The 27,024-nt window shown below is 38.9% G+C and overlaps 2 protein-coding genes across 5 annotated transcripts in view; one reads left to right on the top strand and one right to left on the bottom strand.

Moving 5' to 3' along the window:
* Nucleotides 1–2,201: 2,201 nt before the first annotated feature.
* pigt (phosphatidylinositol glycan anchor biosynthesis, class T) lies at nucleotides 2,202–9,347 on the bottom strand. The gene is made up of 11 exons (XM_038283036.1): nucleotides 8,927–9,347; nucleotides 8,311–8,488; nucleotides 8,011–8,138; nucleotides 6,801–6,901; nucleotides 6,517–6,691; nucleotides 6,314–6,411; nucleotides 5,998–6,154; nucleotides 5,120–5,320; nucleotides 3,196–3,361; nucleotides 3,002–3,085; nucleotides 2,202–2,919 (listed from the first exon to the last, which is right to left on the bottom strand). The coding sequence occupies exons 1-11, from the start codon at nucleotides 9,312–9,314 to the stop codon at nucleotides 2,670–2,672; spliced, it is 1,926 nt and encodes a 641-aa protein (XP_038138964.1). The 5' UTR covers nucleotides 9,315–9,347; the 3' UTR covers nucleotides 2,202–2,669.
* Nucleotides 9,348–9,922: 575 nt separating this feature from the next.
* phactr3a (phosphatase and actin regulator 3a) overlaps nucleotides 9,923–27,024 on the top strand; it is a 54,603-nt gene continuing 37,501 nt past the window's right edge. For 2 of the 4 annotated variants that reach the window (XM_038283040.1, XM_038283039.1), the window contains exon 1: nucleotides 9,923–10,238. In XM_038283040.1, coding sequence (XP_038138968.1) covers nucleotides 10,136–10,238 — 103 coding nt within the window. In that variant the 5' untranslated portion in view covers nucleotides 9,923–10,135. The remainder of the gene's footprint in view (nucleotides 10,239–27,024) is intronic. The other 2 variants (XM_038283043.1, XM_038283041.1) reach the window with 2 other exon arrangements.

Genomic DNA, 27,024 nt, shown 5'->3' with positions numbered 1-27,024 from the left:
GTTTGTTCTCGCAAAAAGGCAAAGACAAAAGGCCCTAAATGAAGCTCAAGTGGTTGGAAGAAGAGGCTGTTGGTTGATTGTGTGTTCATGATTACATTTTAGGCATTTTTTATTGTTTTATAATCAAAAATTTTACCCGGGTCACAAATGACCCCAACACCACAAAAGTCATTTTTTTCACCAGAGCACTTTATAATTTAGTAAAAAAATAAAATTTGATTTTACTTTGTTTAAATGGAAGTCCTTGACAAAGTCAAAAAGTTTCAACGCAAAAACAAATGTATGAAATACTTTTATGCATGCTAAAACTCAAAACGGGTCCGTAGGGACCCTAACACCATAGGAAGGCTAGAGGAGATCTGCATGGAGGAATGGGCCAAAATACCAGCAACAGTGTGTGTAAACCTTGTGAAGACTTACAGAAAACTTTTGATCTCTGTCATTGCCAACAAAGGGTATAAAACAAAGTATTGAGATGAACTTTTGTTATTGACCAAATACTTATTTTCCACCATATTTTGCAAATAAAGTCTTTAAAAATCAGACAATGTGATTTTCTGGATTTTTTTTTCTCATTTTGTCTCTCATAGTTGAGGTATATCTATGATCAAAATTACCGGCCTCGCTCATCTTTTTGAGTGGGAGAACTTGCACTATTGGTGGCTGACTAAATACTTTTTTGCCCCACTGTATATGTTTCAAACATCCCACTAACTCTTAATATCAGAGAAAGTTAAACAGAGTAACTTGAAAACACAGTTTTCAAATAATGAATGTATTTATTCAAGACACATATGCTATCCTTTTGTTGTCCAACAGTGTGTGGAAAAGTAATTTCCCCTCAAATCTCATAACTGGTTGTGTCAACCTTGGTAGTAACAACCTGTACAAAGCATTTACAATAACTGGCACCGTAGTTTTAGCCGAACCTTTGCAAAATCTTTTTTATTTCAGTCAGACTGGAAGGGTTTCAAACTGGAAAATGCTGTTCATTGTATAAAAAAAAAATATATTTTTCCCCATTTTGAATGCTGATACTTTGAATTATTGTCTTGCTGAATACCCCATAATTTTCTGAGAGACACCAGAACTCATGTTTTGCAGCAAGTGTCCTAAAGCAGCAAAGAAATCTCATCCCATTACACCACCATCAATCTCTATAGTTCTTTGACAAAAGGTTGTTAAACAAAAGCGTAATGAAACACATATCTTTCCCACAAAATGTTCAGCTTTGTCTTATTAGTTCAAATAATATTTTTCCATCAGTCTTATTAATCAACAAAAAGTTATTTTAGTAAACAGACAAGCCTTTCTGAACAATAGTGGTATTTGCCTTTGAACGTGTCCATGAAGGACAGTTTACTCAGTGTCTTTGTATTTGTTTTATCCTTAATGACCTAAGAGAGGATCTATTTTTTCTGGGTCAATCTCTGACCTTTGTTCATTCTCAGATTAGAAAAATTATCTCCTCATTGCTTGCTCAGAAACAGCTTTTTTAAATAAAGACTAATAGTCTCATGGTGTTTGCCTTTCTGTTCTTGAGATGTATTTTTAGTTAAATCAAGGACACAATGTTTTGCATTTTGAAGTGTTTTAGTCTACTTCATCTTCTACTTGCATGGAATCTTGATTTACAGTGCTCTGTGTTTTCTGGTTTGTAGCTAGTGATTCCTACCAAACATTATACCAAAAATGTCTTCATTTTCAGTTTTTGTTTTAACGAGCTGGGGGTTTCCTTTTTCCACCTAATTAGAACCAAGATAAATTGAAAAACTAAAATATTAAATAAATATTTTAAATTGATATCCTGTATTTAGTCAAGTTATGTCTGCACTGTGGCAGTTTTTAGCACTGTTGCCTGCCAGCAAGAAGGTTATGGATGAATTCTTAGCCTGGGTTCTTTGAATTTTTTTCCCTGTGTATTTGTAGGTTCTCTCCAGGTTTTCAGCTTCCTCCCACTGTCCAAAAAGATGACTTTTAGGTTAATTGGTATCTCTAATTTGTTCTTAGGTGTAAGTGTGTGTATATCTGTGTTGTCCTACAACAGGCTGGAGTGTACTGTACCTATAGATAATAAGTTCAAAATATTGACAGATGGATGTCTGATTGATATTAAAATTATTTCACAAACCTTTAGATTTAAGGAAGGAAACAAAAATGTAAACAAATATATGATGAGAAAGTAAACTTCAACAGAAAGGTTGTTTTACAAATCCTTTGAATTGAGTTTGTAAACCACATTTATTTGCCCAATAAGAGTTGCCAAAAACAAAAGGTCACTATGACTTAACGTGTCACCTTTCCTTATCTCTCCTGGCATGGAGTTATCAAACCGTTGTGGGTCAAAAGCACTGCAACATTCGATGGCAAAAGACTACTATAAAGAAATTCAGAGTCATATTAACAGAAACAGAACAACAAAACAAGCTACTGCTGCTCTTGTTTTAAACATTAATAAAACACCTTTCTAGTTATCACCGTTACATTTTCCATTGTATAAAAAAAAAAAAAAAACCCTGAAAACAATAAAACTCCACGTTGCCCTTTACCCATACAGTTATGCCAGTGTTTGACTCAGTTCTTCCCTGAATGTTAACACATTTGGGTATTTATTTTATTTTTTTGTGAAGGGCCAATTCTATAATAAGCTAATGTCCTCTGATGCTGCCTCAAAGAGGCGGTACACCCCTCATCTTGCGGATAACGTTTGCGATACGCTTGGCCAATCCTGGGCTGGGTTCTTCTATCTGGAAGCTTCTTGTCAGCAGGTTGTAAAGTGAGCCATAGCCTACGGCCACAACAGTACACGTTAAACAGATGACGTTGTAAGGCATGCTAAAGTCTGGAGTGGGCAGGTTGACCAACAGAGGCTCTGTGTAGACACGCATAAAGTAGTTGGACTCTTCTTTGCATGGAAAACTGAAAGGAGAAACACAAAGTGAGATTTTACACACACAAAAAAAATGTTTTTGTGTATGTCAGAAAAAAAAACTCCACTCACAAAGTACTGAACAGTGGTTGCTCCTGAGTGATATTTGTACTCATGGCAACAGTACTTGGCACAAGAGCACTGATAACTGAAGATCTGCATTTGAACAAGAAAAGAGAAATCAATCATTAAAAAGAAAACATAAACCTTCACTTGTTACTTGGCCGATAAACTTCTGAATACTGTGACAGGAAGTTTGTTCATACCCAACGTAGAATCCGTGGTTGGGATCAGGCGTATATTCGGTCCATTTAAGCAGCGCCCTCTCAAATTGCACTGTCACCTCGGTAACAGAGTGTGGAGGCAGCTGGAGCAGCATCTCTAGCAGGTGTGGCCGTATTCGATCCTTAGATGGCTGGTAGTGGATGTAACCTGGCAAAGAAGATACACATAAAGACATCTAATTTTAGTGTTTGCATCCCCCCACCCCCTCTTTTTTTTTTTTTTTTACATAAACATTAGCATAAATGTATCATAAATTACTGAATTAATCATATCAACTACTTGGCAAAAAATAAAATAAAAACACCATTAACCTGAACATTCAAGGCTACTATTCTTTTGAAAATGAAACGTAAGCACACCTCCTAGTGGCAATATCATGAAAATACCAAAATATTCTAAGAGTAGGCACATATTTTTAACTAAAGGAGTAAATTGTGTTAATGCATCTTTTATAGAGCAATCTTTCACAAACAGCACTAACTTTTTAATCTAATTTTAATTCAAAGTGGTGTACATGAGAAATAGAGAAGTATATTGCATTGTATAGGAGGCATAAAAAATAAAGAAAATAAAGTCAGACATTAAAATAAGATAAAGGATTTGTTTTTTTAAATATTTGTTATCTGGGAGTTTATTTCAGATTTGTAGAGCATAAGAACTAAACGCTGCCTCTACAAGTTTGGTTCTGGGTATGCAGGGTATATTAGAGAAGCAGGTCTGGGCAGCTGATGCTGATTCAGTAATTTATACGCAAACAGAAGCATTTAGAAAATCTCTGAGAGAATGGAAGTCAGAGTAACGACTTATGCACTGGAGCAATGTGCTGCACTTTCATAGTTTTGGTGAGGATGCAGGCAGCAGCTTCCTGGATCAGCTTCAGGTTTCTGATCAACTTTCTTGGCACATTGCCGCAGTAATTGATTATAGTGAGATAAATGGGTTTTTTTCAGGTCCTGCTGAGACATTAGTACTTTAATCCTGGAGATGGTCTTTAGGGAACAGAAGCTCAACTCTGCTACTGTCTTTATCTGCCTCTGAAGATTCAGGTCTGAGTCCTCGATAAAACTCAGATTTTAAAATTCCGGATTATGTGAACCTGACTTATGAATACAGTTTGTTGATGTTTAGGATTATTTAGCGTTTGTTTACAAAAATGCACACACAAAAAAAAAAAAAAAAAAAAAAAAATCAGCCATTTGATGATGCTGAGACCTGTCATACCTTAGATCGTATTACACTGCAATTTATTCCATTGCAAATTATATTAAAGCAGCAAACTCAAAGCTAAACTCACTGTTTGCCTGCAGCAGGCAAAAAAAAAAGACAACTACTGGCACAATTTACCCCAAGGCCTTAGTTCCTAGCTAAAGGTTTTGAAGTGAAGGGAAAGATTTATGTTGGGGAAAAAACACACACAAATTTAACTCTGAGTGAGCTCACAAATAAACAAAGCTATTACTTTTAGAGGGAAATCTTGCAACCCTTATCAGATTTTCCCTGTTTCCCCATCTGTTCTAATCCCAGATCGACTTTAATATGTAATTAACCCCCAATTTGTTGTGTTATCTTCAAAGAAAGTTACTAAAGGAAACATGAAAGTAAAAAAAAAACAAAAAAAAAACAAAGATAAAAAGGGCTGCAGTATAGACTTAACAGTTATCTGTTGTGGTCCTGTAGGTTACTTTAATTTCTCTTTATTAAGTAGCTCTTTATTCTACTGTGTAACAATTCAACATTGATATCAATAAATGAAAAAACTCACTCATTTTAGAAACCACTCTACTATTGAATCGGTGAACACATGCACATATCTGTTAAAGTTGCTATAAGAAAAAAAAATAAAATTGAACAGAAATATTGACAGGCCGATGTATCGGCCTTTCTCTTGGTGAAATATGAACTCACTGGGCTTGTTATCCTTTCCCTTGCTGGTGACAGTGAGCGTGTGGACATAGAGACGTAGATACCAAGGCACAGAGTCTAGCAGCAGCACAGGAAAAGACCTGAAGGGGTGGTTGTTGTAGATTAAGGTGTGGATCTCTCCTGTCTGTAGCCCATATCCGGCCACGTATCGCTCGGCATGGAGCAAGGGCCTAAGCATGTCGCCTAAATTCAGAAAGAGAAAAGCAGATAATGATGATCTGAAACAGAATCAAAATGCTAAAAATCTTAAAAGGCATCAGATTAATCCAGAAATCTGAATTTTTCATTTGAAAATGTGAATGTTGGTATTAAAACCCGCAGAGTGAAGGTGGCTTGAGGCTGCCAACAAGAGCAGAAAAGTGTGGTATTGGTCCTACTTCTGTACATCAATACTAGAAGGCTAACATTAGCCTGCCTTGCTATCACTACTTCCATCTTTATTCCACCAAAAAGAGTGATTCTAACAAACAGGTAAAGTAAGTGTTGATTCCTATGTAACTTTTTAGCTAATGTGTAAGAGACCTGAAAATGATGGTAAACAAACCATGGCAAACTGCAAATGTTGCCAACACTACATCCAAATTATATACATGCAAGTCACATAGTTCTTTTTTGTTGTTTTTTTTCACACATACCGGTACTCTTGCAAGAAAAACAAGAAGAGTATTAAAAGGGGTCCAAATAACCTTGCATTATTTTCTCTTAACAGCTAGTAAAAATACATTTATAACAATTTCAGAAGGATTGCATAATTAAAATACCAGGTTATAGATCAAAAAAGAGCTAAAACTAATGGAAACTCCTTTTCATGAGTTCAGCCAATCCAACAAGCTGCTTCAGCTATGTCTTCCATCACTCACCCTCTGTGGATTTCCAGCGAATCAGCACATTAAGGGAGCGTACAGTGCCAAAGGTGACTTGCTGGGTCAGGTCGTAGACAGAAAAGGTCCGTCTGTCCCCCAGTACCACTGCCTGGCTCAGCAGTGGAGTAGCTGGACTGAGCTCAAATTGCTCCTCCTGCAAAAACAAAACCAGCTTCTTTCAATTTCAAATCAAACAGAACAATTTTCTACCATGACAAATTAATCTGATCCCACTTTGATGATTTATTTAGTGTAACTGAAAATGTTTCAAATGTAACAAAAAAATAGATCCAATTGGGGACCAAAATATCACCTGAGGATTGTCTGTGGTGTCGATGTATATTTTACTGGAGGAGGCCAGGGGGCAGGATTCTGTCAGGGTTCTAGAGAACATCTTAAACAAAGACCACTCTGCAAAGAGAAATTAATCATATCAGCAAAGACTGAAGAGATATTAAGGTTTAAAAAGGTCATAAAACGTTGATGAATGCAGTATATAAGCTGTCCTTTCTTGACCTCGCTTGCCCTGTCCAGAGGTGTGAAGGTCAAACACTACATTCAGTGTCTGCCTCAGCTCCAACGACGTTGTTTTGCACTGCCAGTCCTGACACACCGGTCTGATGTGCACAGCCTGGGAATGAAAACTGCTGTGGAAGAGCTTTTCAGACTTCAACAGCACAGCCAGACCAGCCTGAAAATTCACAGGTACCAAATGGAGGGGGGAAAAAGTTGGTATACAAAACACAAACAAGGCATAATCACTGGAGAGACAGACAACTGCAAATGAAAGATGAACTCACCTTGGATCCACAGGGCAACAGCTTCTTCCATGGCGTCAAATTTTCGGTGCAGACTATTTCTCGTGGGAGGGTAGCATAACGAAGGAAGCGATGGTCTGTGCCTTGAACAGAAAATATAAAAACAGAAATAATATTTTTTTCAGAACTTAAATTTAACAGTACATTAGCCATCTAGAAATAAGCGATAAAAGCATTCCAGTCCTGTCTACCCTACAGATTCTTTCTTGCAGGAGTATGTGATATGTGACATTACATTTATTGCTTTTGGTCAACATTGTCGCAAATGTGATGTCCACTTCTCGCCTATGGATTCCTCTGATTTATGGTAGTTTGAGCATTTATTTGTTTTCTGTTGCTAACAGTTCCTTTTTGCTACCCTATTTGAATATGATCTGTTCCACCTGGTGCCCATTGTGACTAAATGACATCTGAGATGGTTTTGTTATGGCTGAGTTTTCCTCATTTTTACTTGTACATTTCATCCATTTTGCTCATTCCTGTAGTCTTGTTACAACTGATATTTTGTGTACAGTGGGGTATTCTGGTGTCCTTAACAGATATTACATTTATCTATGTTAGTTTCTTGTAAAGTTTTACTTTTGTGTCAAAGGTATGCTAATAACCAGTAAACTATAGATTTATTTCTTCCTTCCTTGTGTGTAAATTTGATTTGTCTCATTTCATGTATGTTTCTTAGGTGATTCTTGATCTGCTGTGCATGCCTGGATGTAACCAGAATGTCACAGTGATAACGCTTCCTTAGAGCTTGTGGTGCTTTCCAACATATGCCTCAGCCGGGGGTGGCGTTTGCCTGTCGACATAACTGGGAGCCTAACACCATATCACATGTTTTTACTGTATGTGAGATTACAGAAGAACCAAAGAGACCATATCTAAACATAGACACCATCAGTTTTACTGGAAAACTATACAAAAGCTGTATGCTGATGAAGGTTCTCAGTCATCCAGGTCATAGTCATTCCGTAAAAATTCAAAAAATATCCACTGGACTTGGTTTTCAAGATTTGAAGACGTTTCGCCACCTCTCCAGGAAGCTTTCTCAATTCAAATGTCAGACATTTGAATTGAGAAAGCTTCCTGGAGAGGTGGCGAAACGTCTTCAAATCTTGAAAACCAAGTCCAGTGGATATTTTTTGAATTTTTACGGAATGGATATACAAAAGCTGAGGCTGAAAAATATCTGCCATACCATTGGCAGTTCCCAATGGTTTGAAGGAAGCACTGGGCTGAACAGTGTTGGTAGAGTCTATGAAGTTCAGCGAAGCACAGAAGATGCCTGACAAAACGTTTGTCAACTCCTTCCATGTGGCATCCACACTAAAAGGGCAGAAAAAAAGACAGAAAAATGTTGCGATGACTGACAGACACGTAGAACGCAGCAGAAACCTTACTGGTAATTTAGCAAATAAAAACAGTTATTCTATTTCAGAAATCTATTCCAGATAAAACAATTCATAACAGTCTGCAGCCAACAGATGGCAGCACTTACTCTGTAACAGTGTCCTGGAACCAAACCCAGAGTTCAGCTCCTGGAGGGGAGGGGAGATAGGGCTGGCCCCACTGCATGGTTCTCCAGTAACCCTGTGTGAAGGAGATGTGCAGCTCTCGCACTGAGAACTTGGAGATGACCTGACCCAGAGATTTGGGGAATAGCCTGTAGTGGGAGACTAAGAGATAGAACCACATAAATAGAATTAGGAATAAAAAGCTTTAATATCACATGAAATTTGCTAAGAGGCATTTGTTTTGCAGTCTTTAATAATCATAGTTGTACTAAATTAATCATACAAAAATCCTCAACTAGTTTAATCTTGATTTTTCTGACTGAAAATTTTAGTTTTACTATTTTTCCTAATATCTCAAAAGTCTAAATGAATGCATGCCTATATTACCCAGTCTGTTATTAATGCACCAAACTGATGCAACAAAATCAGCCTTGCTGACATAACTAGACTCTGTTTGACACTTTAAAGCTTGAGTACAAAACAAATTAATGTAAGCAAATGTCAAGATGAAGACTATGGTCCTAATAGATAAAATTGTATCCTCTTGTCCGGAAGTTATGACATTCTGGCAGCACCAAAGCTGAAGGACCAGCTGCTTACCTTTACTTCCTCTGGTGAAATCTGTTTCCCACACTGTGCGGAACTGGAAGCTAGCATAAATATCTCCTGAATGAAGCGGTCTAATGACTAACTCCTCTCTGAAGTCATCTTTAAGCTGCGGTGTTGATGTCAGGACGGAATCGGGACCGGGGTAGTCCAGTAAATGTGCAGCAGCATCACTGGAAACTGCTTCGTTTACCTCGGTTGCTTCCCACTGCCTCTCTTCTAGCGGTCGCTCCACTGTTTCAGCGGGTGTTTGGGGTTTATTAACCCCGCTAACATGGTGAATATTACCCTGTTTTATTTCTTCACTGTGTACCAACGCGTATAACAACAAAATTAATAAAAGAAGTAACCGAGCGCAAAGACTGCACCTGTACGCTGCCATATCTCTACCGGAGGGGATTTACTTCCGCGTTTTGACGTCACATACGGAACCAGCCAATAGACACTTCTCATTATAAGCCACGTGATTATGACATAGATATGCTTTGTTTTAAGCAAATTATTTTATGTGGAGGACCGTATTGTGTTCCTGTAATGGCCTTTTGAAAATGCCTGTTGGTGTATACTGTTCATCATTAAATATCTAAGCTATTTTATTAGAATATTAAAGATAAAAGAAAGATTGAATATCTAGAGATGGTGTTTTTTCATCACTATTTCTATCATCATTACTATAATAATATGTAAATATGAAATTATCTACAGACGACCTAAATTTTTAATTATTAATTTTATCCACTTTTGTTCACATACGAATTTTGAAACTAAGAGCAACAACAACATTGAGACATCAGTTAAATATGACTTTAACCTTTGGACCCATAAACCATCAATACAGAATCATGCTTTGTGCTGAATATTTGATAGTGTTGCTGTAAGGGGATGGACATCATCCTCATCAGCCCCGCTGGTACCACTGCCCCCCCCTCACCCTAGTCGGCCACCACACATCATCACACGCAGCCCAGACGCGCGCGCTCGCGCATCGCACGCGCACACACAGACATGCACACGCGGTGAATTTCAGCCCAGCCATGGCTCCCTCGTAGATGCTCCAAGCGGCTGTTGTCAGAGCGAATTAAATCTCCCCCCTCCCTCTCCTTTCCACTGCTTGCTGGTTTTCCTCCTGACCTCGCTTGCCTCGCTTGGTTTTTGTTTTTTTCTAATATATATTTTATTCAGGATTCCTGCGCTGTCTTCTTCATGGCTACATCAGATGGACTAGACGGCTGTCTGCAGCGAGGCAGATCTCAAAGTGACCCGAACATACTCACGGAACCGGGTCTCGAATTGACTCACGGCACAGGTAGGATCAGCATCGCATTATTTTTCCATATATTGCAATGCTTTTATGCTTTTTATTTTATTTTATTTATTTATTTTTGTGTTGAAAGGAAGATGCACATGCCTGCTGGGATGTCAGAACAGCCCTGGACAATTAGCGCATACGCTCCCAATATGGACTGAAACAGTAAATCGCAGCGCCTGCAAATTGAAAACCAATGTGCCATATGAGCGTCTGTGAGCGGCTGCTGTGCCTGCGCGTCCTCCACAGATATGATAAAGATGCCTGTAGCATAGCGCTGACGTGGATCAAAGTAGTGGGCTATTTCATTTTTCTTTATATTGCATTGATGTGAGAAGCTTTCCCTTATTTACGCATTTCTGGCTGCAGTCAAGCTCCATGGATAGGACATGTTTGGCAGCATCACTGAATCCGCATGCATGTGTGGTCCATGATGCCAGCCTAAGCGTATTTGTTGTCTTATCTCAGCTTGTGCCTGCTGCCCTGATGGTTTTATTGGAGAAACATGGGTCTTGTCTATGAGGCATACAGATTTTATATTATGATGCATACATTCTGACAGCACTGGAAACCCCACCGCCCTTTCTCCTATACTAAACTGATGACTGGTCAATGCCAGGCTGTAGGTGGTGATACCCCTCCTCCAATTCAGGCTTACATTTTAAAGGAAATAGCATGTGCTGCCTTAAACATGGAGTTATTGCTTCCCTGGGGCCTGTTAGTAATCCTCTTGAATGTGGAATCAGCATGATGCAATTATATTTCATTAATAACAGATAACCAGCGGTACTCTGCAGTTCATGATGCACATAATGTGCTTCCTCTATCAGTTTTCTCATTCTTAATTTGTCCATCTAACTCATCTGAAACGACGTGGATTGATTTTTGCGTAAGCAAGTGGCTATTTGTGGTTGATTCATGTGGGCTTGGAAAAGGCTTCCTCCCACACGTGGTGAGTTTTACGCACATGAAGAATGCCTGAGTGGATGAATAAGAAAGAAACGCTACACCTTTTCACCCTTTTCACTTATTTCTTATGTAGCTCGCTTGCTTACACCTGTTTGAACCCATCAGCTGGCCCTAGCACATTTTTTTCAATGGAGTCCTGGCTCAATTTGACCCTGGCCAAGCATACTTTAATTCACACATAGGTGAATGTGATGATGTCACAGCGGGTCTTTGACACACCTGAATAAACAACACAGCAGCCTGGCAGATCCGCCACGCTAGTGACGAGAGCTGAAGCCTTCAGCCTTGCAGTGAAATCAGCCTCCATTGACAACAATATGTGGGACTGCAGTTTTGCAATAAAAAGAAGAAGGCATAATTAAGAAATTGTTAAAGCAAAGTATAGTCTCGGTGTCTGGTGACCCAGAGTACACGACATAGCCCAGCCCTGCTCTGTGTAACATCATCACTGCGCCAATCTCTGGGGTACCAGTCTTTGCCAAAGTGATCCTTTGGCAAAGACTGCCTTTTTACCCTTTTACAGTGGCTCATGCAGCTGCAGAGCTGCAGAGGCTGACACTGTATTCACCCCCTGACTCAACTCTAATGAGAAGAGTCAATAAAGACAAGTACAGCTGAAAATCTCAGAGAATTAAAGCAATGTTGTCTTAGAAATGGTGATAATAGGATATTCCCACTGAGAAGTCTCTGTCAGCCTAATCCAACCTTTTTTTAATATCATTTACTCAGTAGCTCATTGTGGTTAAATAATCTCCAGCCAATTCAAGAGGTACACTGATAAAATATCTTGTTAACACTAATAGCAAATCACAATGCAGTCAGACATGTTGAAGACCACTTGCAGAAGGTTTAAGGAAAAAGAACAGCAAAAGAAGTGGATGCAAGAGGCTTTCAAAGTAAACAGGCTTTCATAACAGAGAATTGTAACAAAACAAAAAAAGGAGAGAGAATCGCTCAACTGAGCGGCAGTTGTGTGGATGTTAATTCTTTGTTGACCTTAGAGGTCAGAGAATAGCCAAACTGGTTTTAGATGATGTTAAAGTAACAGTAGCTCAGATAACAACTTGTTGGGCATGGATGAAAGCATGTATCCATGTTCTGAGGCCTCAATCCTCAAAGGAGCCATTGCTGCATGTCATTCCACTTCTCTCTTCTCCCATTTCCTGTATAGCATTTTTTAAATACCACTAAAGTCTAAATAAATCAGTTGAAATAACCACTTGTTAAAACTAAGTTGCGCAGAATCCCAACGTCTTACTTTAAAGCAAATGGGCTGTAAAGGATCACATCAATTGCCACTTTCCTTAGCAAAGAACAGGAATCTTAGCCTTCAATTCACAAAGGCCCAACAAAATTAGTTATGTACTGGAAATATGTTGACTAGATTTTAGGATAAGGATTTGGAGTAAACAAAAGCTGGATTTGTCTTGCATTGCATCACCGGTTTTGGTTAATGGTGTAATTGTGTAGGGCAGGGGTCTCGAGGACCAGGGTTAGAGACCCCTGGTGTAAGAAATATTTTCGTAGCCCATTTTGGCTCCCCTTGTATACCAACCGAGTGTCATTTAAATACCCCGGCCTGTCATAAAACGGGACAGATGGACCCAGTATTCAAGGTGAGACAGTCAGTAGGAAAGTTAAAAACATTTATTAAATGAAAACAAACAAAACTAAAGTGGAGCTGCTAGGATCTGCTGCTCGCGGATGCTACAAAAAAGGGGGCGGTGCACCACCCAATATCAGACACTCTGATGGAAGAAACACAGGAGGGTGACCACAATCATCTGACAGAAGATAATGATCTCAGTGAGTCACTTACCTTCAACAGTCCAGTCCATCTCCCTAGAAAGGGGCGCGATCATGCCGCTGGATTGAAGGTTCAGATTCCAGAAGCGTTACCAAGCGGACACGCACAGGAGCAGACAGGATCAGGTGCAGACGGGCAGGCTCAGTGGAAGTGGGTAGCCGAGACAGGAACATGGAACTAGAACTTGAGCAGGACCTTTAAACTGGTCTCCAGCTTGGAGCCAGGCTTACTGGAATAAAAGCTGATCCTCCCTGCGTAAAGAGCCAATAACCCAGAGGACTCAGCAGGGGAGGAACAGTGGACAAGCAGGAGAAGAGACAGACACAAAAACCCTCTTTCCACTGGCCGCCAGGATCCAGGAAAAGAACCTTAGCATAAACTGAACAGACCGACTGAACAAAAAAACAAATAATGATCTGGCCATTATAGATGGAACTGAGCCCAATATAAGGGAAACTGGCAGGTGGATGAGATAAGTGATAATTAGCTGGAAAGAGTGAAGCAGGTGAAAGGCATGAGTAATTAAGGTCAGCTACCACAGCAGATCATGACACGGCCTCCATCTTTAGCTTAGCTGATTATGTCCATTCTACTAAAACCACAATATAGCCCTCATGTAATGGCTGCTACCAGCAATACAATGAGAAATGTTAAAAATTTCCAATCAAGTCAGTTTTCTTAAGATGTCATTAAATTCTGTGTACTTCTATGAAAGTTGTCTTCTCAGTGTGGACCAAAATATGGTTCATATTCGCACCATGCTAAGTCTCTGTCAATGAAGATTAAGGAGGTTCTGAAGGCAAAATGGATCTAACTAGGTGGGATGTACCTAAAGTGGCCAGTGAGTGTAATAGGAAATGTTCTCGAAAAGCTGTGCAAAAAAAAAAAGATAAAATAGAAAAATTTCAATATTGCCTCGCTGAATTGTTTATTATCATACTGCATTCTCATTTACCTTTAACCTTCTGTCAAAGTAACTGTATCACTGTAAAAAAAAAAAAAAAAAGTTTAGACATTTCATTTAGACAAGCACCTCTTAGATTCCCATTCTAATAAAATGTCACTTTCACTCAAAGCTCCAGTTAGTCATTGCAGAGTAAGGATCAAGGTAATTGTGTGGAGAGGACACCTTGAAGCTTTGCAGTCAGTAAACCTTAAGGATTATTCATTTTTTCTATTTATATAACAACACAAAAATTTGAACTTATCAGCAGTGTTGCTTCTTACTTGTATGCAAGGATTCTATTCTAATCCTGTCCTTTGAACATCACAGTACATTTTAAGTAATTGAGCTCTGGTTAAAAGAGTCTATTATGTCCTTTTTGCAAGTTCAAGGAAACATTATCTTGATCTCAGGTTATCACTGAGCCAAAAAATACATTGAAATAGCTCTTTTAAAGGGATAGTTCGGTATTTTTGACATGAATCTGTATGGCATCCCCATCACCAGTGGCATGCAATCACACTGACTTACCCCTGGCAGCGTCCTGTGAGCAGAGTTATCGTCCAGTTTTGGTCAAGCCGAAAGTAGTCCGGCAGGTTTTTAGGACCAGCGAAATAAAACTTTTCTCTTCCCAAAACATTATGTGTTCAAAAGAGTGATATTTTTGCACCCCAAAAACATTGTAGTGGAAAAAGTCACACGTCGTTATCAATTGGTCCTATTTTCTCTCTGTTCGTATCAGTGCGCGCCGTCATTCAGACAGCGAGCTCAACAACAGCCAGATGCATGTCTCGGTCCGCCCAGCTAGGAGCTAGGCGGAGGGAGACATGCATCTGGCTGTTGTTGAGCTCGCTGTCTGAATGACGGCGCGCAGTGATACGAACAGAGAGAAAATAGGACCAATTGATAACGACGTGTGACTTTTTCCACTACAACGTTTTTGGGATGCAAAAATATCACTCTTTTGAACACATAATGTTTTGGGAAGAGAAAAGTTTTATTTCGCTGGTCCTAAAAACCTGCCGGACTACTTTCGGCTTGACCAAAACTGGACGATAACTCTGCTCACAGGACGCTGCCAGGGGTAAGTCAGTGTGATTGCATGCCACTGGTGATGGGGATGCCATACAGATTCATGTCAAAAATACCGAACTATCCCTTTAAGAATTTTCACAAGCAATGAAGGTGTTATAACTCAACAGCTCCATTTTGTATGAATAATTTTCATGTTATAAAGAATAATCAAGATTGAGTTTGACAAGTCTAATCATTTTACATTTGGAATTAAATATTATTCATACAGATTCCTTTACAGAATTGAGTGAACTTGCAAAAAGCACATCCAAAACATACAACTGCTTATGAAGGTTGACTTTGCCTCACCTTAGAAAAGAGCAATGGCTGTCAAAAATACCTGTTATGGACAGGCATTGGAATATTATGCGTCACCCTTACATAACATTCTCCCCGTTTGACTTCTTTAAAATGTTGAGATTTCAATGCATGCAAAATAGGATTAGTGACACAGGAACACCTTACATTGCGTTAATTTAAAACTCAGTTTTGTAATTTATTGAGTTGCTTTAGGGCAAAAACCTTATAATTGGTCTTTGTTCAGAATCAAGTCAAGTATGCAAAACAACAAAATATTTGCACTGTAGTAGACTTTCTGTAAAGTATTTTTTCAATAACATACCAGCCATGTCAGTAGAGGTTCCAAGCTGAAGAACCGGGTTCTGAAAATGGGAGAAGAAAGGCTATCTAATTAGATAGTTCTGCCATGCATAAATATATTTTCTTGGCCCTCCTGGGATTTTGAACAGAAAAAAACTGGAATAAGTGCTATGAAGTAGTCATTTATGTGAGTTTTGTGTAGAGTGATTGGATTTTAGTCTTTGCTGAAGAGACACTTTATTCAAAGGACAAAAAAGTCAAGGTCCAACACCTAATTTTAACTGCTGCTTGAGTTACATCATTTATATTTGGTTTATGAGTGAAATAATTTTATTTATTTTTGCTTTAAGCTCAATCGATAGTGCTGTAGAGATCTGAGAGTGGTATAGGGCTTCTCGTACAAATTTCCTTAAATATAGTATACCTGTATTCCTTGAACCTTTTTGTCCTTTTCACATTAGAAAGACAAGAAATTACATTTTTACTGGAATTTTATGAGATGAAGATAAAAGCATAAAAAGGGCACATAAGTGTTAAGTGGAAAGCAAAAATAATTTCTGTTATTAACATTTAGGAACAAACATAACACGATGACCAAGAAAAAATAGCAAACAGGTTTAGAAAAAAAATATTGGAGAAAATTAAAGCAGAGTTAACATATATTACATGCATTAGCCATGAACATCTAATCCACCATTAATCTGTCCATACCCAATGGATGCCTCAAAAATGGACAGCTGAAAACCTGCCAAGATGTGGCTGTCCATCTAAGCTGACAGGCCTTGTAAGGAGAGGATTACAATCAAACGGCCCATGGTAGTTCTGCAGGAGCTGCAGAGATCTACAGTACTTCTCAACCCAGGTGGTAGAATCTGTTTACATGAAGCTGTTATTTACAACCATGACAATCTGACCTCTGTGACACAATAAAAGGAAAACAGATATTGATAAAGGAAATGGCTGTTTGCAGTTTGTCACCAACCACATAGAGGTCCCACTAAACATGGGGAAGAAGGTGCTTATGTCAGATGACTGTATGTGCCGTTTTTTAAAACCATAATATCAACCTGATCTTCAAAGAACCCAAATAAGGGCGTGCGTTTCACAGATTTTTTTTTTTACACCAAAATACGCAGCTATGAAGATGAATCCTGTACGTGTGTTGGAAGCATGCACCAGCATGTACCTTTTAAATGCATGGTAAAACTGAGCTGCCATAGTCAGCAACTGCAAAAACAAATGAGGTAGATCCCCAGTTAAATTGAAGTAGTGCTCCATAGCCCCTGTGTATTTAGTTTATCTGTAAATAATTTTATTTTGTTTGAGTTACACTTTAAATCAGCATATTGGGTGTATCACTTGGAGTTTGGCAGTGGGTGTAAAAATAGATGAAGTATCTGAAAGCGAAAGTAACTCCTCTCAACAGCCAGTTGATTCTTGATATTGCAAATAGATAATACATGAATATAAGACTCAGACTTAATTCCGTTTGGAACAGCTCTCTGGACAATTTCATCTTTTTTTAAAGTGCAGCCTTAAAAAATAGTAAAAAATATATATATATAAACAGCAATATAAACATATGGCTGTAAATTTATAGTTCTAACTTTTTTTTTTTTTTTTACAAGATTCAACACTTTAGGCATCTTGCAAGCTTTAAAAACTGTCCCTTGTCCTACAACCCTGAACACCTCCCTCAAATTGAAAACTGCTCCACCATCATGCACTTAAGCTCCACAGAGCTCTTCCAATGAGTACATACTAAAGTCAGGTTTTTGGTATAAAATATTATGTATATTTATCCATGATATTTATATGTGATTTAAAGCATGGATAAGTCAAAGCAATTTCACTGTTTTCTATAGTTCTGGGAGCACAAGAACTTAAAACTGCTTCTTCACATTTGGTTGTTGTCCTAGGTATATAAAGTAGACTTAAACCAGAATATATGAAAGGTCTGGGTAATACACTGACATAAAGTCTGCAATGTATTTTGACGTTAAGCCATTCAGGGACAGACTAACAGAAGTATTTTAAAGTCTAATCTCTGAGATTTGCAGAGCCCATGTAAGGACTTTAGAACTCTGGAGATGCTTTAATGTTTTAGCTTTAGTCGAGGCTCAGGCAGCAGCATTCTAGATCAGCTACAGTTGTCTAGTTGACTTTTTTAGGTGAACCTGTAAAGACCTCGTAGCTGTAATTACTTCTTGCACTTGTACTTGTCGTCTTCTGCTAGCAACCAGGTCGCAGGGGCAGCAGTCTCAACAGAGACTCCCAGACTTTCCTCTGAGCAGACACCTCCTCCAGCTCTGCTGGGGGACGCCAGAGGCGCTCCCAGGCCAGCTGGGAGACATAGAACCTCCATGGTGTCCTGGGTCGTCCCCTTGGCCTCCTCCCAGTAATCATCTCAATTAAAGAAAGTAGTTTTTTAAGGTCCTGCTGATACATTAGTCCTTTATTCCTGGAGATGTTTTTCAGGTGAAACGAGACCGTCTTTGTTCCTGTCTTTATTTTCCTCTGAAACTTCATAACTGAATCCATCACTACACTCCAGGATGGACCCTTTGTGAGCCCCACATGTGGTTTTGTGGTCTCCGAAATACTGACTGAAATACTGAGATATTAAAACATCGTGATGAAACTGGTGCGACTTTGGCAGTGATGTGGTCTCTGTATTGGACTGTTGTGGTGAAGAGGGAGCTGAGTCAGGGGGCATTTACCGATCGATCTACATTCAGGCCCAGGAGACTGGAGTGACTATGTGTCTGAGCTGGCCTGGTGTTGCCTCGGGGTCCCTCCAGAGCAGCTGGATGAGGTCTGTGTGGATTGGGAAGCCTGGGTATCTCTCCTTAGACTGCTGCCTCTGCAATCTGGCTCTAGATAAAGCTCAAGAAAATGGATAGATGGATGTGATGATACTAGAGCTGCAAGTTTGCATTCTTTTTAGCACTGTTGCCTTGCAGCAAGAAAGTCTTCTATGGAGTTTGCATGTTCTCCCTGTGCATGCTTGAGTTCCCTATGGGCACTCTGCTATGGACTGCTATGTCCAGGGTATATTCTGACTTTCACCTTAAGACTGCTGGTGGTAGCCGTCAGCCCCCAATGACCCTGATGGACATATGCAGTGCATTAGAAGAAATCGTGAAATTCACATATTTAAGACCAAAAGCCAGGGAATTTTCATTTTTCACTTGTTTATGTACTGTTTTAGTAAGTCTAGTCACTGTAATGCAGCACAGCCTTACAGCTTAATTTTTGAAGAGTTCACATCATGATGCCTAGTAAGCTTAAAGATTTTTTTTTTATTAATATATTAATTTAACTAAATTGATCAATTATATTATTGTTCTGTTCAAATTAGCTGTGTTACCTCCCAGTTTAAAAGAAATTGTCTTCATCCTCAGGTGATTGAGGATCCTAAGATGCCATTCAGGGCACTGTTCTGTGTGGATATCCTCACTGTCCTCCTATCGCCTGTAAAAATCGAACAGTTGAATGACAACAACCCACATCATACCAATGGATGTGAGAACAGATTAGGCTTTTGACAAGCCATGTGTTGCTGTGGCTGTTGTTTTTATGCACACACCTGCAAGTCTATGTGCTTTTCTGGCTTGCTGATCCGTCTCCAGAAGCATTCTGCGCAGACTGACAGAAAAAAAAGGCACAAATTAACACTCAGAATGTGCTAGAAGATAACAGCAAGACAGCAAACCATTTGCTTGGTGCACAAACTCCTTAGCCACCAGAACACCTGGTAGATACGCGGTTGTAAAAGCTATATGAAATGCAACTTTTTAGTCTCTGAAGGATGGAGGTTAAATGAAGTTCAAGAAATTGCAAGATGCACAATATTAGGGGTAAGCGGCTTTAAACATTGAGTGCAGTCAAGTCACATTTTGCGGAAATGTAGGAGGAAAGGACAGGAGACTGAATGAGAGAGCCAGAGATGAGATGGGAAGAAGAAATTGAAGAGGTGGCAGTTTTTTGTTTTTCTTTTTGAAAGAGGGCCAAGATCATATCCTAATTGCAAGCTAGCTGCAGCAAGATGACAGATCATCAGAAGGAGAGCAGGCATGAACAGGCAGAGTTTGTGCAGGAGCTTCAAGAGCTGGTTTCTCTTTATCTATCCCAATGAAAGCCTAAGATATACTTAAACAGAAAACTACTTATTCTTTGTAATGACTTTTTTTTTTCATTTTCTATCCTTTCAAACTACTTTGCCAAGAAGATAAATGTATATCATTTTAACAGCAGCCATAAAAATCTATTTATTTTATTGGGATTGTGTCAAGAACCGAGACAGTTAGACCCAGTATTAAAGGTGAGACAGCCAGTAGGAAAGTTAAAACGTTTATTTAAACAAAAACAGAACTGAAGCGGCTGCTAAGGATCTGCGGACCTGTAGCGATTGCAGGAGGGAGGCGGGGCACCACCCAATCACTGACACTCTGGTTTAGAGAGAAAAACACAGGTAAGTGACCACGATCATCTGAACAGAAGATGATTACTAGAGTGAGTCACTTACCTGGTTTAACAGTTCGGTCCATCCTCTCAATCATAGGCAGGATAAGCCGATGCACTGCCAACGAGAGGCGGCCCTGAGCCATCCAGAGCGTCCCCGATGTAGCAACCCCAGTGAGCAGGCTGGACTGGTCCAGGACATGTATTCAGATCACACCTTAGTAGTACTGGAATCCAGGAGTCCACAGTCTGGTCAGGGGTTCTTATCCACTCAGGAATCCGGGTTCCAGGAATCCATCAGCGCGTGAAGGCAGGTTCAGAGTCCTGTGGGTCGATTATTCAGCTCAGACAGAAACCCACTTTGGAGGACAGGTTCAGAGTCCCGTGCGTCAAGCATCCAGCCCAGACAGAAATGATCCTGGGAGGCAAAATCCAGCAGGAGTCTTACAGAGGTTCAGGCGAGAAGACCACACAGCGCCAGTGGATAAGAGGGAAAATAATCAGGAAACAGAATCACTAGGGAGATGCTGAAACGCTTTCACCACTGGTTAGGGAAATTACTCGCCTGAGGACACTGGCTTAAGAATAAACTCCTGACTGGAAAAGGGACAATAACCCTGGAACGAACTAGAATTAACAAAACTGACTGACCAGAGAAACAGAAATTAAACTGGGAACAAACAGAAGTCAAACAATGATCTGGCCACGATAGCTGGGCTGGACTGAATATAAAACAGAACCTACAGGTGGATGAGATCAGAGATGATTATGAACTGGGTAAACTAGGCAGGTGAGTGAAATGAGCACTTAAAGCTATCAGAGCAGTTTATGACAGATTATATGTTATTGGTCAGCATAAAGAAGAACAGTAGTTGAGTTGATAGCCTAGTCAATGGGAGCATTAATCAAAGCAGACAAAAAGGTCCAATGGTAACTCTGGACCAGCTGCAGAAAGCCCTGGTTCTGATGGTAAAATTTGTAGGAAAAAAAAAGAACAGCCAAAACAAAGTAAAAAGAATAAGATTAATAACATTTTCACTAACTTCAGGAATCTGGGTTAAAAAAAAAAATAAAGGAACAATTTGAAAACACATCAGATCCCAGTGGGGGGAAAAAATCATGCTGTTTATTTATACTGATACGGACTGGGTAATGTGTTAGGAATGAGACGACGGATGGGGTCCTGGGGTATCTCCTCCCAGATCTCGACCAGGGCATCACTGAGCTCCTGGACAGTCTGATGTGCAACCTGGCAGCGTTGGATGGATCGAAACATAATGTCCAGGAGGTGTTCTATTGTTTTTTAGGTCAGGCAAGCGTGGGGGCCAATCAATGGGATCAATTCCTTCATCCTTCAGGAACTGTCTGCATACTCTCGCCACATGAGGCCGGGCATTGTTGTGCACCAGGAGGAACCCAGGTGTCACTGCACCAGTATATGGTCTGACAATGGCTGCAAGGATTTCATCCCGATACCTAATGGCAGTCAGGGTGCCGTTGTCTAGCCTGTATAGGTCTGTGCGTCCCTCCATGGATATGCCTCCAAAGACCATCAATGACACACCACCAAACCGGTAATGCTGAACGATGTTACGGGCAACATATCACTCTCTGCAGCTTCTCCAGACCCTTTCACGTCTGTCACATGTGCTCAGGGTAAACCTGCTCTCATCTGTGAAAAGCACAGGATGCCAGTGGCTGACTTGCCAATTCCGGTGTTCTGTGGAAAATGCCAATCGAGTTCCACAGTGCCAGGCAGTGAGCACAGGGCCCACTAGAAGACGTCGTGCCCTCAGGCCACCCTTGTGAAGTCTGTTTCTGATTGTTTGGTCAGAGACACTCACACCAGTGGCCTGCTGAAGGTCATTTTGTAGGGCTCTGGCATTGCTCCTCCTGCTCCTCCTTGCACAAAGGAGCAGATACCGTTCCTGCTGATGGGTTGTAGACCTTCTACGGCCCTTTCCAGCTCTCCTGGAGTAATTGCCTGTCTCCTGGAATCTCCTCCATGCTCTTGAGATTGTGCTGGAAGACACAGCAAACCTTCTGGCAATGGCACGTATTGATGTGCCATCCTGGAGGAGTTGGACTGCCTGTGCAACCTCTGTAGGGTTCAGGTAGCGCCTCATGCTAACAGTAGTGACAGTGACCCTAGCCAAATGCAAAACTGGTAAAAAACAGTCAGAAAAGATGAGGGGGGGGGGGGGGGGTGCGAATGTTAGTGGCCTCCACCTGTAAAACCATTCCTGTTTTGACGGTCGTCTCGTTGTTGCCCCTCTAGTGCACCTGTTGTTAATTTCATTAAGAACAAAGCAGCTGAAACTGATTAACAACCCCCTTTGCTACTTACCTGACCAAATCAATATCCTAGAAGTGTAATTAACTTTATGCTATACTCTGATTAGGAAGTCTTCCTTTGATTTTTTGAGTAGTGTATATATACTGTAAAGCCAAGCAGGGTACATTGCAGCATTGATAGCTCTGTTCAAATAAAATCTTCTTCCAAAGGGTTGTGTGGCAGAAAATAGAAATAGAAAGTAAAGATAAAAAGCAACGCTTCATTTTCCTGAACATCCTGGTATTATTGTCTTCCTCAAGGGCAATGCACGGTTCATTGAAAAATAAATGTAGCTGAATAAAGAGCATAACTGAAAACACGACCTAGTAGAAAGTACATTACAGAGTCCTTGAGATTAAAGAAGAAATTCAAGACCTGATAACTGTTGTTCACAGTCATCCTTTAGTCTTATTGAGCCTTAGCTAGTTAAAAAAAAAGAATAGGCAAAAATGTTTAGACCAATCTGGAAGACATACTACCAAAAGACTTGAAGCTGTAACTGCATTAATAGGTGGTTCGAGAAATTATTGACCCTGGGGTTCTGAATGCAGATGCATGTCAACCTTTTAACATTCTTGTGCAGACCTTGTAAAACCAAGCTTCACTTTTGAACTATATGCAAATATTTGTCTCTCTGTCACACAAAAGCCCAATAGGATATATGGAGTTTGTGGGTGTTGTTTCTAAATAAAAAAAAATAAAAATAATGGGGCTGTTATGATCTTGGCACTGATGGCTGGCTTAATTACTAATTCCACTCAGCTGTCTAACTCTGCCCGGTTGTTCATTACCGCTTATCTGATCCACCTGTTTTTAGCCTCTATTTAAGGTACTTGCATGCAGTTATCAGGGCCAGATTATTGCTCTTGTTCTCGCTCTAGCTGGCCAGTGGTGAGAGTGGTTTTACCATAGTGTTTCTGATTTCCTGATCCTGACCTGTTCTGCCTCTTAACCACTGAGCCTATCTGTTCCCTGTCTGAACTGATTGTCTGAATACTGGATCCTCTGTCCTGCTTCATGACAGCGGCATTAATTGTTCTGTTTTATATCATGACTTTGATGCCACTTCTCTATTCCTGGGTAACACCTTAATTACAGTGAAAGGGAAATAAAACTAACCTGCTGAGATTCTCTGTTTGTTTGATATGACATAGATTAATATGTTATGTAGGTTTCCTCTGAATTTGATGACGTATTCAGTCAAAGGTGAAAACAGATTTGTTTGTTCCACAGTAGCTCCTGAATAAAAAATAAATACGGGAAAATCTAACTTTATAAAAGATTATTGAAAAAGTACCAAAAGACAATTTATGTTTTATGTCAATGTAATTTTTGCTGCTGATAAACTATAACTTATATGTACAACTTGTACAGTATATTCTACCTGATGTACTGTGTATATATTTTCTGTTAAAAACCGAACAGTTGGAGTGGGGGGGGAAAAAATACAATATACTGTAACAATAACAAATGTGAGGTGAAGATGTCTATGTCTCTGAAAACCTCCCAGACAAACATTTTTTCTGCGTAATACTCTTAGTATAATCTTAGTAATACTAAATCAATAAAACGCGTTGGATAAAAGGTTTAGTGAAACAAAAGTTCTATGCTTTATAAGGAGAGATTGTGGTTCTAAAATATTATGAGTTATAAGTTACAAATCAAGTTTTCACCATGTTTTTCTCCTTTTTGCTGCCTGGTAATGAAAGTTAAAATAAATAAATAATGATGAATCATAGGAACATGTTTTTTCTCCATCTTCGATATGCAAGATTAGTGTAAAATGTTGATAATCAGAATGCTCTAGATCCCTTAGATGCAAACAGTGGCTGATCAACATGTTCTTTTGTATGACTATTTTAGGTTCTCTTTATTTATTCGGAAGCCCTTGTGTTAAAAGTGGGATTGTTTTAAGCCCACACATCCTGTCAAACTTAAGCCTGAACAAATATGTGGAAAGTTAGTATTGGTAAGTTTGTTTAATCAGCTCTAACTGTCTGTAACTATTCAATTAGCATCAAACACCTTTATATAAACATTTGCTATATCTTATTTTTTGAGCTACATTAAGGCATTTAGATAGAAGGTAAAATCACCTTTGGTTAGATTTTTGCCTGCAGGTATATTCTTACTGATGCTATCAGAGCTGTCTTTAAATAATATATATCAGAAAGCCTCGCTGAGACTCCAGGAGGTGATGGTGCTGTAATGAGACACAAAATAGAAAATCTGTTTTAATGGGGTTCACTGCATAATAAAATCACTTACATCAACCCAAAATAGATAATTGCTTTTCCTCTGAAAAGAAATCACCAGAAATATAGGGCAGTGGCACATCTGTTCATAGCCTCATCTTTTTTCTCTCCCTAAAGCAGCCACAATGAGTCAAAGAAATTTACGAGGCCAGAGGAAATTCCTCTGTCCCATCAAAGCTAAATACTTTGTCTAGAATAAAAAAAAACCTCAGAAGACAGGAACATAGTAGGGAGGGAAACTAAAAATAAACAAAGTAGAGTGAAAACAGAACTAAAAGGCTCTGTTTTTAGTTCGTCAGAAAAACGGAGAGAGAGCTAAACAGGTTTGAGGCCTTTGTATTTATGTTTAATCGCCACTTACAGAGTACTGTTACTGAACAGTTCTTTCAGTGTCTCTCCAGAGATAGAAAATGAAATATATAATGTACCCAGATCGAATAACAGCACAAGAAGGCATACAGTCATAAAATGAAATGAATTGAGACATTTCATTGAAGTGCTACACTGAGTCTGAGTCTGACTCGAGAAGATGAATTGAGGGAAGTTGGTTGTATTCTCCATTTATCACTCTCATTCACAAGCTGCTCACTATTTTAACTTTGTTGAAGATGTTTGGATGGAGCCAAGTAGTGTATGCATTTATCCAACTTGCAACTGACAGGCTTTAAAAAAAGTAGACAGACTGAAACAGAAAATGAAAATCCTGATATTATTAATACAGTCAGACTAAGAACAATAGGACCTAATATTTGAGGCAGACAGACAGATTTCTCAAAAAGTTTATTAGAAACGGAACTGCAGTGAACTCTTCCTCTGCTGATTTTATTTACATTTATTCAGTATAATAAACAACTGAAACTAAGAAATGTGAATACATTTTTGGAATATTGTATATAATCATCGATATAACCTAATCTAAATAAAATCCTTTTTTAATGACTCTTTGGTTTTGTTCAAAATTGAATGAAAGTAACTGGAACGGTGATAATCAAGCCTGGAGATGAACATATGTTCATCTCAAATAGCATATTAAAAATATGCAATCAAAACTCACAAAGTATTTTTATCCTCAATAAAGCAAAACATGTTTTGGATCAAAAATCACTTCATTTACTAAAACTTTTTATTTTGCTGTATTTAAATGACCGTTCAGTGGTTTTTGTAACACATCCATGATTTCTCCATTAATCATGCAGCAAAAGAAAGCAATACCCATTATACATAAGGTTGACTATGAGCAAAACCCCAACCCACTTTTTCTACAGTCAAGAATATTTAAGTTTACAGATTTGGTTAAATTTCAAACAGCACAAGTTATGTTCAGAGCAAGATAAAACCATCTCCAGCTAATATACAGGAGATGGTTCAAGATAAAGAGGGAGGGTATTTATTTAAAGGGTAACACAGGAACCCTGACAGGTAGTTTGTTAAATGTGTAACCTGCAACACAGTTATTTATTTTTTTGGTCTAGGAAAGAAGAATTGTTAAGTGAGTTTGATTGATCAACAGTGATGAAAAATGGAGAAGGGGTGGGATTTTATAATTGTTTACTTCTTCACACTCCTTTTTTGGGACTTGTAGTTAGACTGATTTGTTTTGTTGTATTTGTTTACTGAAACCTGTTTAACAGGATATATCTTCAAGAGTGTTTTCTGGAAATGTATGAAAATAAATTTCAATAAATTCATCCATTAATTAATTCATTCATAAATTTGTTCTGTCAACATACACAAGAAGAAAGGCAAGAAAGAAGTCGAAAACTATCTCTGCAATGATTTCAGGAAAAAAGCATTTTCGTTCCTTTAGAAATATTAACATGTATAGTGTACTATAAAACTAACAGCATGTGATTTGGTCAGCTAACACTAAGATTGAGCTTTTTTGATAACAAACACTCCTTTGATTGAGACTTTGAGTGTGATTATGAGCCATAACAGATAACTAATCCATAATAATATTGTCTAACCAGACACAAAATTAACCTTTTTCATTTAATTTTGAAAGATTTACTACATAAGTTCTAAGTGTTTCTAAGAAGTAGAAGACAAAAGAAAATAGCAATCTAGAAAGAATTTGCAAAGACTCATGCCCATAGATCCCACACTATATGCTACAAATTTAATGTTGTGCTGTTCAAAATAAACTGTGTTGTTGTTTTTTTTCCCTTCATTGAAAAAATATCCTGAAGCCTGAAACCTCCAGTGTGTATGTTTTGCTATTGTAATAAAATATAATTTTATCCAAATACATACTTATATATTGCTTGTAAAAATTGACCATTGATCACATTTACCTTTATAAGATCTATTGAGAGGGTTAAATCCCTATATATGGAGAA

Source organism: Cyprinodon tularosa, unplaced genomic scaffold (assembly GCF_016077235.1).
Source record: "Cyprinodon tularosa strain WSP-4 unplaced genomic scaffold, ASM1607723v1 ctg19, whole genome shotgun sequence".
Taxonomy (NCBI): domain Eukaryota; kingdom Metazoa; phylum Chordata; class Actinopteri; order Cyprinodontiformes; family Cyprinodontidae; genus Cyprinodon; species Cyprinodon tularosa.
The sequence above is the reverse complement of the archived record's forward strand: the minus strand, read 5'-3'. Positions and strand labels throughout refer to the sequence as shown.